Source organism: Phanerochaete carnosa (assembly GCF_000300595.1).
Source record: "Phanerochaete carnosa HHB-10118-sp unplaced genomic scaffold PHACAscaffold_5, whole genome shotgun sequence".
NCBI classification, from domain to species: Eukaryota; Fungi; Basidiomycota; class Agaricomycetes; order Polyporales; family Phanerochaetaceae; genus Phanerochaete; species Phanerochaete carnosa.
The window spans coordinates 2,290,207-2,303,835 of record NW_006767632.1 but is presented as its reverse complement, the minus strand read 5'-3'; the positions used below and the strand labels follow the sequence as shown (position 1 = coordinate 2,303,835).

At 54.5% G+C, this 13,629-nt stretch overlaps 5 protein-coding genes across 5 annotated transcripts; all 5 read left to right on the top strand.

Moving 5' to 3' along the window:
• Positions 1-843: 843 nt before the first annotated feature.
• PHACADRAFT_256516 (uncharacterized protein) lies at positions 844-2,544 on the top strand (the record flags this gene model as incomplete). Its single annotated transcript, XM_007395961.1, has 1 exon — positions 844-2,544. A coding segment is annotated over exon 1 (1,060 nt), but the record flags the coding sequence as incomplete, so codon positions are not given.
• A 523-nt stretch (positions 2,545-3,067) lies between these two features.
• Positions 3,068-4,282, top strand: PHACADRAFT_184478 (uncharacterized protein; the record flags this gene model as incomplete). The annotated part of the gene is made up of 1 exon (XM_007395960.1): positions 3,068-4,282. The coding sequence occupies one exon, from the start codon at positions 3,068-3,070 to the stop codon at positions 4,280-4,282; it is 1,215 nt and encodes a 404-aa protein (XP_007396022.1).
• A 1,882-nt stretch (positions 4,283-6,164) lies between these two features.
• PHACADRAFT_256512 (uncharacterized protein) lies at positions 6,165-9,585 on the top strand. Its single transcript, XM_007395959.1, has 13 exons — positions 6,165-6,260; positions 6,316-6,348; positions 6,402-6,459; positions 6,508-7,060; positions 7,110-7,572; positions 7,626-7,749; positions 7,806-7,840; positions 7,894-7,984; positions 8,037-8,185; positions 8,234-8,436; positions 8,488-9,015; positions 9,061-9,235; positions 9,290-9,585. The coding sequence occupies exons 1-13, from the start codon at positions 6,255-6,257 to the stop codon at positions 9,509-9,511; spliced, it is 2,640 nt and encodes an 879-aa protein (XP_007396021.1). The 5' UTR covers positions 6,165-6,254; the 3' UTR covers positions 9,512-9,585.
• Positions 9,586-10,065: 480 nt separating this feature from the next.
• PHACADRAFT_195746 (uncharacterized protein) lies at positions 10,066-12,219 on the top strand (the record flags this gene model as incomplete). The annotated part of the gene is made up of 9 exons (XM_007395958.1): positions 10,066-10,089; positions 10,148-10,267; positions 10,321-10,485; positions 10,544-10,757; positions 10,817-10,920; positions 10,979-11,013; positions 11,066-11,248; positions 11,310-11,427; positions 11,482-12,219. 9 exons carry the CDS (start codon positions 10,066-10,068, stop codon positions 12,217-12,219), a joined length of 1,701 nt encoding a protein of 566 aa, XP_007396020.1.
• A 554-nt stretch (positions 12,220-12,773) lies between these two features.
• On the top strand, positions 12,774-13,390 carry PHACADRAFT_209222 (uncharacterized protein; the record flags this gene model as incomplete). The annotated part of the gene is made up of 1 exon (XM_007395957.1): positions 12,774-13,390. A coding segment is annotated over one exon (580 nt), but the record flags the coding sequence as incomplete, so codon positions are not given.
• Positions 13,391-13,629: the final 239 nt, after the last annotated feature.

Here is a 13,629-nt window from a genome sequence, read left to right as displayed (position 1 = left end):
CAGTAGGAAGTGGTTTGGCGCAGGGTGCGCCGACCTTGGAGGTCCAACATATAGCGCGGACAAGTCGGTGGAGTTCACGTCTGCAGAGCTTGTCCACTGCGAAGGCGTTGTAAGCAAGGACAAACTTAAGGCGATCGAGGTGCGTGAGAAGTTTGGGCTCCTTGTGTGTGAGCAGCTGGCTGATGCCCTCGCCGAGACTACCAAAGCCGTGGCTAGTGATGAGCAATACCGAGGATGTGGGGGATAAGTCGCCAGTAGGCAGGACAGCGAGGGACTGTTTCAAGAACCTGAGTACTCATTGCCTGCGTTGCTTGCACCCTTCTTCTCGTGCTGCAGCTGTGTCTGCATCCGCAACAAGTGCACGGACCCCTTCTCGGGCTCGGTCTCTTATATAGAGGCGGCAGAGGTTGATATCTGGAGCAGAGATCCTGTCTGTGACAGGAGTTATTTTCGTGTTGAACAAACATTGGCTCGTAGAACGTGGGATGGTCTGCAGCAGCTATGGCAGAAGTATGTGCAGAGAATAAATACGCGCGACGATGAGTGTGATGAGGATTGTAACGAAACCCTCGATGGTCGTGTGTGCGTCGAACACAGACAGGTCTATGAGGCAGCTCAGGTCCTGGAGGCTGCCACAAAACATAAAAGCGACGCACCATGAATTGATCCCTGCCCGAACCACCAGACTGCTCTCATCTACTCCACCCTTCACCGAGGATTGAAACGGAGGTGTATCGGGACGCGCGACGGGCACACGACACGGAATTCCCCGGAAATAGGCGCCCTCCGCACTCATAGCACCCCATATCTGGATGACGGTAGGGCAGTGTTCGGACCACTTGGCCGGTCACGTATCTGGATAACGGGGAACAGCCTTTGAGCCAACCAGGTCCAAATAGCCGGACTTTGTGGCCCTCGAGGAGCGATTTATTCGAATGGCGGATCCGGCATATTGGATCAAAGTGTTCAAAAGTAAGCAATCGGCATCAACACAGAAATTTGCAGTGTAAGTTTCTTTCGTCTGTTTTGCAGAGATTGAACGGCATGTTAGACAGACTCATAGAGGGGTTTGAAAGCGAAAATGCCCAAGCACGATGAGTGCAAGCTCAAGCTCAAGCTCGAGCGAAAATTGAAGAGATGACAGAAGCCATGTGCGCCTCCTAGGTGCGTCCTCGTGCGAAACCCCCACGTTCATATTGTGGAGCCCAGAGACCGCCGCACCGCCCTCTGCGTGCAGCCACCACTGCCAGCTCTCCGCACAGACGACATTCGAGCCTCGTTCCGATGCCACCTCACTGGGATATGCCACTCTCCGGCCTGAGACAGGCTAGAGGCCAATCCCAGACCCATACAGATTTTGTTGCAGTTGAATCGCAGTGGAAGAACCCAACTGACATCCTTACCATTCTCATGATTATTGGCGGCGACGTTGTGCAATGCGCACTCGCTCAATTAAGCGCAGGTCCATGGCTGATAACTCCAGTCGCCTTCTCCTTCGGCTGGGTCGCCTACTCCTTCTCCGCCATCCTATTCGCTGTAGGCTCAGGCAGGGTCATACCCGAGCCAGATACCGAGGTCACGTGTATCAACGTCAAGTCAGGTCATGATCGTGAGGTCAAGTCTTGGGTCCTGGCCCGTCTTTATCGCGATCTTGTGCCTATCCCTCCAACCTCCCCAGCTGGCCTCACTGTCTTATTCTACGATACAACGCCAGCAAAACCCACTGGCTTCCGCGACCCTGATTGGGTCTTCTACCTCGGCATTGCCGTCATCGCTTTGCAGCTAGGCATCGCCTGTATCCCCGGTGGCCTGAATGGCAACTGGGTCATTCTCATCATTACTGCCGGGGGGACGCTACTGGCGCAATTAGGCGCTGCACTGCCTCAATGGCGAGAGGAGATGTGGTGTGCGCGGAAGTTGGAAGAGCGGGAAGACAAGGTGGAGGTGGTTTGCCTGACGGGAGGTAACGGTAGCTCGCATGTCGTCGTTATCAAGAGCATCGGGTGCGGTCGCAGGCTCGAAGATCTTGCCGGAGGGAGGACTGTACCATCGCGCTTCACATCAGTCGCCACGTTCGTCTTGGCTATTCTGTGGATTGTACATCTCATTACCGTCCAGGGTGTCGTTGATGGCGGATGGTATCTCCTCGCAGTAGGCGGCCTCGGAATGACTCAGAACGTCGTCTCCGCTGGCGCCCGTCGTGTGCCCGCCGCGCTTGGATTTCATATCAAAGAGCGACGCACCATTCACCGCAACAAGGTCTTCGAGGCCCTTCAGGTCGCAGAGGAGGAGGAAGAGAGAGTTGGACTTTCGCTGCTGGATGTCTTTTTCCCTCGAGGGCTGAGATCATGGGAAGAGGATTGGCGTCGCGATAAGCTTACACAGTACGCTAATACAAGAGTCGAGGAGGAGAAATCTACCGCATCTGCCGTCGTGGATACCTCTCTGCCCTCAAAGGAGTACGAGAAGCGGGTCAAGAACTAGAGGCACCTACTTACGCAGCCTCTTAGACACACAGTGGTACGCTCCATACCCGGCAGTGCCTATAGTAAATACTAAATGAGCAGCAGGTACATGGTTTGCAATTCAGACTTTATTTTACTGTTCCCACATTTTTGTTCTGTGTGAAAGGATGCAGTTTCTCCTGTCAAATTCCCCCATGCTGTCCTTCAATACCAGTACTTGATCCGTGACAATGAACCCTATTGCGTTTTTCTCTCTCGTATCGATGTGCGCTTATGATAACCCCAGATGTCGAGGTGTGTCGGGGGTACATGTCTACGACAGAGTTCCGTAGGATCGACGCCATAGTTCTAGCACGGTTTACGTCCCTAATCGGTGCGGCAGCGGCGCAGGAAGGAACCTCGCTGCAAGACTTCACATGCCTCGCCGTAATTCAGAGCCGTTACGCACGTTGCACCTACGCACCCAGCGTCAGGATGTATTATATTAGGCTGAGAGACTGGCTCCCCGGCAGTCCATGCTCTTGCCTACGTCGAACATAGTAAGCACTCATTCAATATTCAAGCCAGTAGCATGCTCAGTGATAACAGCCAAGCTATTCTTCATGTCTCCCATTCCTCCCCGCCTCAGTCTCCTTCACGCTTCCATCAAGTCCGGAGCTCGTACCAGCTTCGCTGCCGTCCGAGCACAATGGCAGAACCCCACAGATATTCTCACCGTCCTTATGATTATCGGTGGCGACGTCGTGCAGTGCGCTCTGGCCCAGCTTGTCGGCAGCTGCATGATCACACCTGTCGCCTTCTCCTTCGGCTGGGTCGCTTACTCCTTTTCTGCCATTCTCTCTGCTGTCGGCACCGGCAACGTCATGCCAGAACCTGACATGGATGTCTCATGCATCAATGTTAAGACAGGCTATGACCGCGACGTCAAGTCCTGGGTTCTCGCCCGTCTCTATCGAGACCTCATCCCTCCCCCGCTCAAGATCCCTCCCAAAGGGCTCACCCTCCTGTTCTACGAGACGTTGACGCAGTCCGCAACAGGGGTACGAAACGCCGACTGGGTAGTTTTCCTCGGTCTCTTCGTGATCGTCTTCCAGCTCGGGATCGCATGCATCCCGGGTGCGCTGCAAGGCAACTGGGTTATACTGATCATCACGATAGGCGGCACGCTGCTCGCTCAGGTCAGTGCGGCGCTGCCGCAGTGGCAGGAGGAGATGTGGCGCGCTCGCGACCTCATAACCCAGAGCAAGCGCGACAAAATAGCCTCAGAAGTCGTCTGCCTCACTGCGGGAAACGGCAGTTCACACGTGGTCGTCATCAAGAGCGTCGGCCATGGGCTCAAGCTAGAGGATCTGGCGGCTGGGCGCATCGTGCCGTCGCGCCTCACAGCTGCTATGACCTTTGCCCTGGCTTTCCTCTGGATCGCACACCTGATGACGGTACAGAGCGTCGAGAACGACGGATGGTATCTACTCGCTATCGGTGGCGTTGGTATGCTGCAGAACGTTATCTCGGCCGGGGTACGGCGCAGAGCTGATGCCCTTGGCTTTCATCTCAAGTGCTACAAGATCCATAAGGACGAGAAGGTTTTTAAGGCGCTTCAGGGGGCGGAGGACATTGAGCCGCACGTCGGATTGGCGCTGCTAGACACGTTCTTCCCTGGAGGACTGCGAGAGGAGGAGGAAAAGTGGCGTGAAGATAAAAAGAAGGAAAAGAAGGGAGGCGAGCAAGAGAAAAGAAGGCAGGAGGGCGGGGAAAACACAGCCGTTTCCATTCAGCCAGTCTCCGCAGTACACCCGGGTGCTTCTACGCACTCTTAGTTCTCCTGAATGCACCTCTTGCTCAAAAGAGGGTCCTCAACCACATTAGTGTCCTAAGACGTCGACCACATTGTATATTTGACTGACGGTTAATTTATTTACGCGCATGCGCACTCCGGAAATTAATGCATGTATTAGCACGTCGAAGTCGGCACTTGTCATGTAAGCGACTGCAGTATTTCGCGTTCCTGTTCACGGAGATGGAAGGTGAAGAGCGCGAAGCGGAGTTGATAGCTAGCCTAGATTTAGCATCATATCCTTGGATACTCCGCGAATCCTTATAGGCGCCTATGGCCGATTTCTTGACAATTCGAAGGCGCTCCCCGCAGCGGCGTCGTGTTTGGAAACACAGGTTCTTGCAGACACCCAACCACTGTAAGGTGTATGCGGAGTGCGTGACGCGTAATGCACCTATTGTGGATTCGTGATGCCGCAACTCTGCTTAGCACCTCGTGACCTTTTTCCAGCTAGGGTCCATGGGAAGAGATGACTGACCTCTGGACCCGTTTCGGAGCGTCGAGTAGTGAACGTGGTTTCCAATAGAAAATTCCAATGTCGGAAATTAAGCTAGGGCCATCCGAAAAGCCGGAGTGATGCAAGGCCTACAGGACGTCCGGGAATCTCCCATTACCTGCCTATGCCTCGATCATGTCAGCAACTCTAGCCTCATTAATGCCATTGCATGCCTCCTGAATGTCATATGTCTGCTACTATCGGTCGCGACAGGTGATTCTAGGCCTGCTAAATCGGTAGTCTACAGTGGCTATGGAAAGGATCAGAGGGTACTGTGGTAGCAAGGGTGGATGATGCCAGTATAAGGCCCTCGCGCGGTGAAAATTCAAGCCAGACTGAGACTCACGTTATGCTGGTAAGGCCCGAGATATTAGTATTGGCAACGGAACGATTATGTACCAATTGCAGTCTCGCGTCAGACGCCTGAGTCCAGGGGGATACATAACTGAAAACGATGTCTGTCGTCGGCTAATGCCCCAATGAGCCCATGCCACACAGACCCAGAAGGGAGTTATTAAGACAGATACGACGTTGGGGTCACCACGGAGCGCAGCGACCGGATATGTTCGGCCAAAAAAAGCTATATGAGCGTCCAGGTTTCACGTTTCTCGACTCCACAATAATATTGGCAGTTTCCTCCCGAGCCGAATTTCCCTCAGTGGAGTCTGGACCGCCTGTGCACATTTACGATGTTCCTTCAAGCTACTTCCCTCTACTCAGGTCTTGGATCGACAACCTTTCAAAGCGTGGCCGTTATTACCGTGCTCGCTGATCGTGTTTACTTCATCACCCCACGCCGCAAGTGTGCCACTTGCCATTGAACTATAACACATGTACAGTGAACAACCATTCAAGTTTATGATTTATCACTCAAGCGACCGCTGAGTGGAGCACGAACAAGGATGCTGGGTCAGTCGCTAGCGGCGCTCTCGGCGCGGACTCATCAGCTAATAGTTGTTCAGCGTTCGATCTATGCACTCGAGGATCCAGCCTCATTGGAGTGTGCAGAGTTAAAGTATAAGAGTCTGAGGTCGTGGCCCTGCGCGCAATGAAAGGTCTTAGCGCCCTGCTAAACGCGAAGCGCAATAAAGGCAAAGAGCTCAGAATAAATTCCTTCATCCGATCTGATTATGTAAAACGTACCGAAAGACTATTACTAGTAACGGCACTATCGGTTAGGTAGGAAGTACTGGTTTTGCTGCATGTACGGGCCAATTGACTTGTAGTGCCGCTCTGAGGATCAATTGATTGGCGCCGCAAGCGATCGAAGCCTCGGGCGGACGACGCCGCATAAGTACTGCTTTGAATTGCTCAAGCACTGTCATCGTCTTCACTCTCAGGTCTCCGAGGCCTCGAGATGTTTGCCAGATTACCACAGAAAATGCCTTTTAACTTGCTAGGAGATGAGGCCAAACTCGCCTTCCGGAACCAGCCTGGGGGCATAGCCAAGCTTGTCACGATGCGTGTGAGTGCATTGTTCAGCACTGGCATTGCTGTGTCATTGAAGGAGGGTATGGCAGAATATACCTGAGACAGATTCGTATTGGAATCAAGTGAGTAGTCCTTTGTACGGTCTTGTGTCCAAAGACTGACCTCCTCATTCCAGTACCTTGTGCTATTCGACACAGCTTCAGATGTGTTTACACTCATTTCATTCCATGACGGTACGCCAAACTACGACTTATATAAAATCATTGCTTGAACTATCATAGTGCGCAGAGCTCTTTGTGAAGCCCCTGAGAATGTCGCCACACTCATCAAGGTCATAACAAGCCGCCTCTTCAATCTCGTCTCCGACCATACGTTCCCTACGGCAACCGCATCCGTCACGTCCTTTGCCAGCTCATTTATCAGGAGCAGTACCGGTATGCAAGACAGGAACGCGACAAAAGAGGTCTTAAACTGCCTGCGAGTGCTGCAGCGCGTCCTGCCGGTGGTATTCGAGACTGAAGGGGAGTCCAGCCGGCTTGAGATGGAGATTTTCTGGAAGCGGGAGACTGCTCAAGAAGGAAGTCAGGTCGCAGAGGAAGCGTCGAAGCCACAGTTCGTCATTGAAGACGATGACGACGAAGGGGAAGGACTGTCTGCACCGTCTACACCTGGCCTTTCACACAGCTCGCCCCCACAGCAGCCGAAGACAGCGAAGGCCTTGCCATCTGTTGTGGAGCGTCTGTTCAGCTGTCTTGTCGACCTCATGTTCTGCTGTGGCTTCACGCTGCCTGCGAAGATACAAGTTGACCATTATAAGATTAATTATACTATTTGGTGCGTCCCCGTGTACTGCTATGGTCTTGTTTCTGCTCAACCGTCTCAGGGAGAAAGGTGTAGGTTCGACTACGGACCCGGGACCCGGTCAGCAATTCGAAAGCAACAGAACGGAAGTGCTGCGCACACTCCTTGTGCTTTTCTCGAAGCAGATCTACGCGCCGCCCTCCTCCCTCTTCACCTCCCCATCGTTATATGCCCTTCACTTCGTCCAGCATACCCCGAGGCGAGATGTCCTCACCATCCTCTGCTCCCTGCTGAACACGGTAATGAACGCCGCGCGGCCCACCACCAACAATTTGATCGGAGGCGTCGCGGGGAAACTGCCATACAACCATTGGGTATTCAAAGGAGAAGACTCAAAGGCGACACTCGTGGGTATGTGTCTGCAGGTTTTGTGCGTGTTGTTAGACTTCCAGAGCGGGAGCGCGCGAGATATCGCTTCGGCTGATGGAGAGTCGTCGACCCCGTCGGCTAAGACGAACGCATTTAGATACTTCGTCATGAAGCTGGTAGGCGTCTTCCTTATGCTACTCAACAACAGGCCGTCTCATGTCTTAAATAGCACAGGACGACCGATTTCGAATTTATATTGAGCGGTGTCTTGGGCATCTTTGGGGAGCAGATGTCGGCACTCAATAACCTGCTTCCTGGCTCCAAAAAGGGCGTTCCGTACATTACAGAGACAGGTGAGTATTGAAGGTGACAGCAACTCCCGTGTACCTCAGTGACGACTTTTCGTCAGTAATCTTCTTTTGGAAAATAATTGAGTTGAACAAGGTCAGACATCGTACTATCCTCGTTGAAGTTGTCGTTGACACTATCCGTTTCAGAAATTCCGGACCTTCGTTCTCGAGTCCGACAGAGGCATGGACATCATCGCGTATCTGCTCTGCTATGGAATCGAAATCAAGGACAAGCCGGGTGCGTCGGCCGCTTCACAAACGAGGCTCCATACCTGACTTGATGCCCGCAGAGCAACACGGCCTTTGTCGCTCAATATCCTACATTATTCAGAGTTTATCTGCGGAACGTGCTTTTGGTGCGAAGCTGGCTTCTCCAATAAAGGTGCAACTCCCGCCGAAGGTGACGGTCTTAGGAAACGCAGGCGATTTCCTCATCAATGCGAGTCTTCTTGTGAGCAGCAGTTTGAATTTTCTGACCATACGATAGGCCGTATACTCCATGATTGCGACAACACAAGGCTCACTCAGCTCGCTATACCCGGCTCTTGTCATCGCTCTAGCGAATGCTGCGCCGTACTTCAAGAACCTCAGCATCAACTCCTCAGCGCGTCTCATGCAACTGTTCAATGCCTTCTCGAACGCCTCGTTCCTACTTTCTGACGAAGGGTACCCACGTCTACTATTTTTCATGTGAGAACCAGTTCTACATTTTCCTCAGATACAACTAACAATGCCTTCCAGGCTCGAGGTCTTCAACGCTGTGCTCCTGCGCAACCTTTCTGAAAACCCAAACTTGGTCTACAACATCGTACGTGCGAACAAGACCTTCGAGGACCTTGGCACATTCACGCTCGCACGCGGGCTGCGTGAAATCCGGCGCAAGCAGCTCGCCAAAGAAGAGTGTGCGCGTGATTCGTCAGACAAGCAGAAAGGAAGAGCGAGCCAGTCAGATGCCGAGCAGCCAGGCGACGAGAAGGCCCGGCTCGTGCGCACAGGAAGCAGAGATGATGGGCCGGACGACATCGAAGCGCAGAGGCGGTCGACGTCGGAGGATCGCACGGGCAGGCCGCTCATGAGTCCCACGCTGCCGATTGCGTCGGTGTCGACCGAAATGCCGCCGAACGGCCCCTCTGAGAAGGCGAGAGGCAAGATGCGGGCGAGAGCAGGGTCGGAGGAGCTCACGGGCAGCTTGGAGAGGCTGGCTGCGTCGGGCGTGGGTAGGAATGGGTTCGTCCCTACACAGGAATGGGTTACGTCCTGGCAACAAGGGTGCGTGCACATGTGAAAAGAAATGACATTACTGACTTTGAGCAGGCTGCCGCTGGATGTCATAATGATTGTAACTTCAGAGCTGTACCCAAAGATCCAAGGGCTGCAGTCGTCACTGAGCGGCCCGACGGCAAACAGCGCCATCGTGGACTTGTTGCGTAGTGCAGCACTGCAGGAGCACCTGCCCAAATCTCCTCCGCTGAGCCCGAGACGCTTCGCTGTGAGTACTCTCGGGTGCTACTGTCAGCACCCATTACTGACCATATACGCGCAGTGGACCGACGCGTCGATTGTCTGGCTGACCTCGCTCATCTGGGGCGAGATCTACGTCCGCGGCATGACGCCGCTCGGCATCTGGAACGCGACGAGTGTGCGGCTCTTCTACGTGAAGCACACCCAGACGCAGCCGCGGCAGATCACCGAAACCGTCTCGAATGTCGTCGGCGGGCTTCTGGGGAGAACGGAGTCGTCGCAATCGCTGCGGCAGAGACAGTGAGCGTCCTTACGGTAATTGTCGATCTATGGAACTGTACTTGTAGATGTGCACAGGGTAATTGGATAGCGTTGAACGGCAGAAGATATTCCGACACGGCAGAAGTTAGCAGCCGACGTGTAGGAGCACGGCGCCGCGAGGGCGCGCGTGCGTGCTCACCTTGCAATGCCGTGGTATTTCTGTTGCTTTGTTCGCCGAAGGACGTTGAAACCCGCATGGTTCTACGTGCGTTGCCATCTGCATGCGAAGGTTGTCACCGCGCGTACGCGTCTGCGCTTGGCGGCAGCCGCTGCCGAAGCGACGCGCGCTACACTGCATTCCCGTTCTGGGCGTGAAGGGTTTCAATTCACGTACGGATGCACTCGGCAGCTAAACGAACAGGGTACTGAGCGGATAGGGTAGCAAATGAGCATGGCTCTCAGCCCCGTTCGATTCACATTGAAGACGGCGTAGCCTCCAGCTGGAGATTGAAACAGTGCATAAATACCAGGAGGCGCCGCAGACAATCGCATCCCTCACCAACAGCACTTCAAGAAACGAGACCATTTACTTTCGAAATGTCCTCTCCGACTGTCCTAGTTGTGAGTAAAACACTTAAAACTCCCTGTCTCATTCCAGACTAAAAGACTCAAATCGCAGGTCGGCGCTGGTCCATCCGGACTTGTGCTCGCTCTGACGCTGCTCAAGAACGGCGTCCCCGTGCGCATTATCGAGAAAGATGCCCAGTACCACCGTGGCGAGCGTGGCCCAGGAATCATGGTACGTGCCACGTTTCTTTGCCTGCATCTGCTCGCCTACTCAGTCGCTTGCAGCCTCGCACGCTGGAGATCGAGCATTTTCTCGGCGTCGCCGACGACGTCAAGAAGGCGGCGGCGCGCAGCCCGGTATTCCATGTGCACGACCCTAAAGACCCCCAGAAGATCCTCAAAAGCGTGGTTATCTCTGAGCAGCTCGACCTTACCCCGGCCTTCCCTGAGGTGCGCGGCGGCTCTTAGCTCCGAGTTTCCGGTTGGTCGATGACTGACCGAGCTGCAGATGCGCCCGGTAATGCTCGGGCAGTGGAAGCATCAGGCCATACTCCGCACGGCGATTGAGGCGCTGGGCTCCAAGGTCGAGCTTGGCACCGCCCTCGTTTCTCTCCAGCAGGATGGAGGAAAGGTTGTCGCTCAATTGGCCAAGTCTGTCGACGGGAAGACCGTGACGGAGGAAGCCGAGTTCGGCTATGTCGTTGGGGCTGACGGCGGACACAGTATGTATTCTTTTAATCTTAACCATTCTCATCGCTATGGTTAATAATGCCATCGAAAGGCACTGTGCGCAAGTCTCTCGGCATCAACTTTGTCGGGGAAACTCGTGAAGGGGGCGTGATGTTTGTTGTTGACTGCGTTGTCGAAGGCATCGATGGTAATAACGTAAGTGCCACCTCTGCAGCAGCTCTGGGGGTCATAACTCAATTTCCGATATTGTCAGGACCTCTACCTCTGGGGAGACGCTACCAGTGCCTTGTGAGTCTTCCAAATTTCCACTCATTTTATCCCCCTAAACCATCTTCTACAGTGCAAGCATCCGCCACACTGGAACGGGCCAAGAGTTCCAGATGATCCTCTCTGGCCCTGACGTGGACTACGCTACTTTGAAGGCTGAGCGCAGCCTCGAGGCTCTCCAGAAGGAATTTAGCAGAGTGTCCGGTCGTGCTGATCTCGTCGTAACGGAGATCACTAACTGGCAGGGAGAATGGAGGTACGATCAGTCGGACGTCCAATGCAGTCTCCTGCTTCTGAATAGCTAACATGGACCCCAGAGCGAACATTCGCATGGCAGAGAAATTCCAGGCCAGCAGGGCTTTCATCGTTGGAGATGCCGCCCATACGCACTCTCCGACCGGAGGCCAAGGCATGAACTCTAGCATTCAGGACGCCGTAAGTGAAATATACTCATGTGCACTTTTGCTTGATTAACGCAATTCTTATCAGTTTAACCTTGGCTGGAAACTCGCCCTCGCCGTGAAAGGCCACGCCTCTCCCTCCCTGCTGTCCTCCTACGAGGTCGAGCGCATGCCCGTCATCTCTGCCATGCTCGAGATCACCACGGAGCTTTACGACCGTGCGTTCAATGTCGACACGCAGCGCAAGCTCGCAGCTGCACGCGCCGCCGAGCAGGCCGGAGCGAACGCTGCGGCGCGCGAGCACGGCTGGTTCCGCGGCAGGAAGCTCTACCAGCTCGACGTCAACTACCGCTGGAGCACCGTCGTGCTCGACGAAAGGTTCGTCGGCGGCGAGAGCACGCGTGTCGCCTATGGCGAGCCGGAGCAGGATGTCCGGGCCGGCGACCGTGCCCCCGACGCGCCTGTGTGCGTCGGCGGGAAGGACACGCGGCTATTCGACATATTTGGACCTGGTCACCACACTGTGCTGCTCTTCGGTGTCGGTGAGAAGGAGGCGGCGATGCTCGACGCCGTCCGCGCTTTACCTTCTGGCCTTTTCAAGGTCTTGCTCGTCGTGACTCCCGGGGAAACGCCTGCACCTACGGCTTACGGCGGTGTCGACACTGTCATTGAGGATAATGACGGCTATGCTAGGAAAGGGTATGGTCTGGACGGGCAGACGGGCCCTGTTGCCGTTGCGATTCGCCCTGACGGCATGATTGGTGCCTTCGCCACCTCGTCCACGGGCTTGAAGAAATATTTCTCTTTAGTTTTCACTCATGCTTGAGATCTGGCCAATCAGATGCCACGAATCCTCTGTAGCTATGAATCTACTGGTAGGACATCTGAATGCATGCTTGTACATTGTCTCTCGATATGCCTCAGCCTTGTCTATGGCTGTTTATGAAGCATGCTATGGTCGATAAGATATTATCGGATGCAAAGTGCTCGCCGACCAAGTAGCCTTTCAGCGTCCACTAAGTTCTGGCCTCACTTTCGCCGGCAGCTCTACGCTCAAAGCAGCGTACAGGGAGCGTCTGATGCACATGTCTATGACGCTCTGTGACTCCTAGCTGCCACCGAAATCGGTTCCGCCGGTTTTAGGGGGAGTTGGAAAGGGGCGTCCCTCAACCCAGTACTTAAACTCTCTGCACCCAGCTAATTCACCGACTTAACTCTCACCGTCACCAGCATCACAAGTGAGTCCCGGTTTTCTTTTTTTTACTGCCTTCCCGAACTCAGTTCCTCGCGGTTCGTCACTATCTGCAGGTCACTAAGGCCACTTACTGAGTGCCAGGACTGCCCGCTTTCTCAAACCTTGCCTTCAGCTAGTTTCCCAACCATGGGAGATACTTCCCCGCCGCAGAGCTCCTCCACAATGCTCCCGTCACCTCCGTCCGAGATGGAGGCCAAGTACTACTATTATGGCCTGCACTCTAAACCAGTCTTGGTCGCTCGAAGCAGCACTACTCCGTGGGAGGCGCCCACGGGCCCGGAGGCGGACTGGCCATGCAAGGAGCTCCGCGTCTTCGGCAACCACCCGCTCAAGGAGGTCTGGGAAGGTGGCCTGGGTCTCAAATTCTGCGGCCTCCTGGGTTCGATGAAGGTGCAATGGACCAGCATCGATCTTCTCCGCATAGGGGAGGCCGAGGAGTATCTCACGCCCCCGGCTCGCGTCGTCTGGATTGGCGTGAGACCCGCATCTCTCTCTGGCCATGACGGCGTCGACGTGGTCACCAAGTGTCACAACCTTCTGGTTGAACACGATATCGTCGACGTCGACGTCGAAATCCGGGAATCGTTGGTGTGGCCGGACTATGGGGAATTAAGGGAGCCTGAGGGACCTAGGCGCGCGCCGCGGGAGCCACACAAGATAAAACAAAAAAGGAACCAGGGATGGCGGAGGCAGCGGGAGGCTTGAGATAATCGACACAATACTTAGGAGATGAGCAATAAAACACTTTTCGCGTCACATCACCACTGAGGGAGCATCGTCTAACGCGGGCGACGCTGTCGTCCTTGTTAGCGGAGACGTTGCGCGATATATACGCTTTAGGTACGTCGGGCGGCACCTGGCGGATAGCATAGTCGTCGTGGCGTGTGGTGCAGAAGGCTGTCAGTAATCGCTCTTGCGCAGCGGCGCTGGACATTGTGGACTCAGCCGCCATGAGTTGTTGCGGTCTTTCTGTAGGTAATT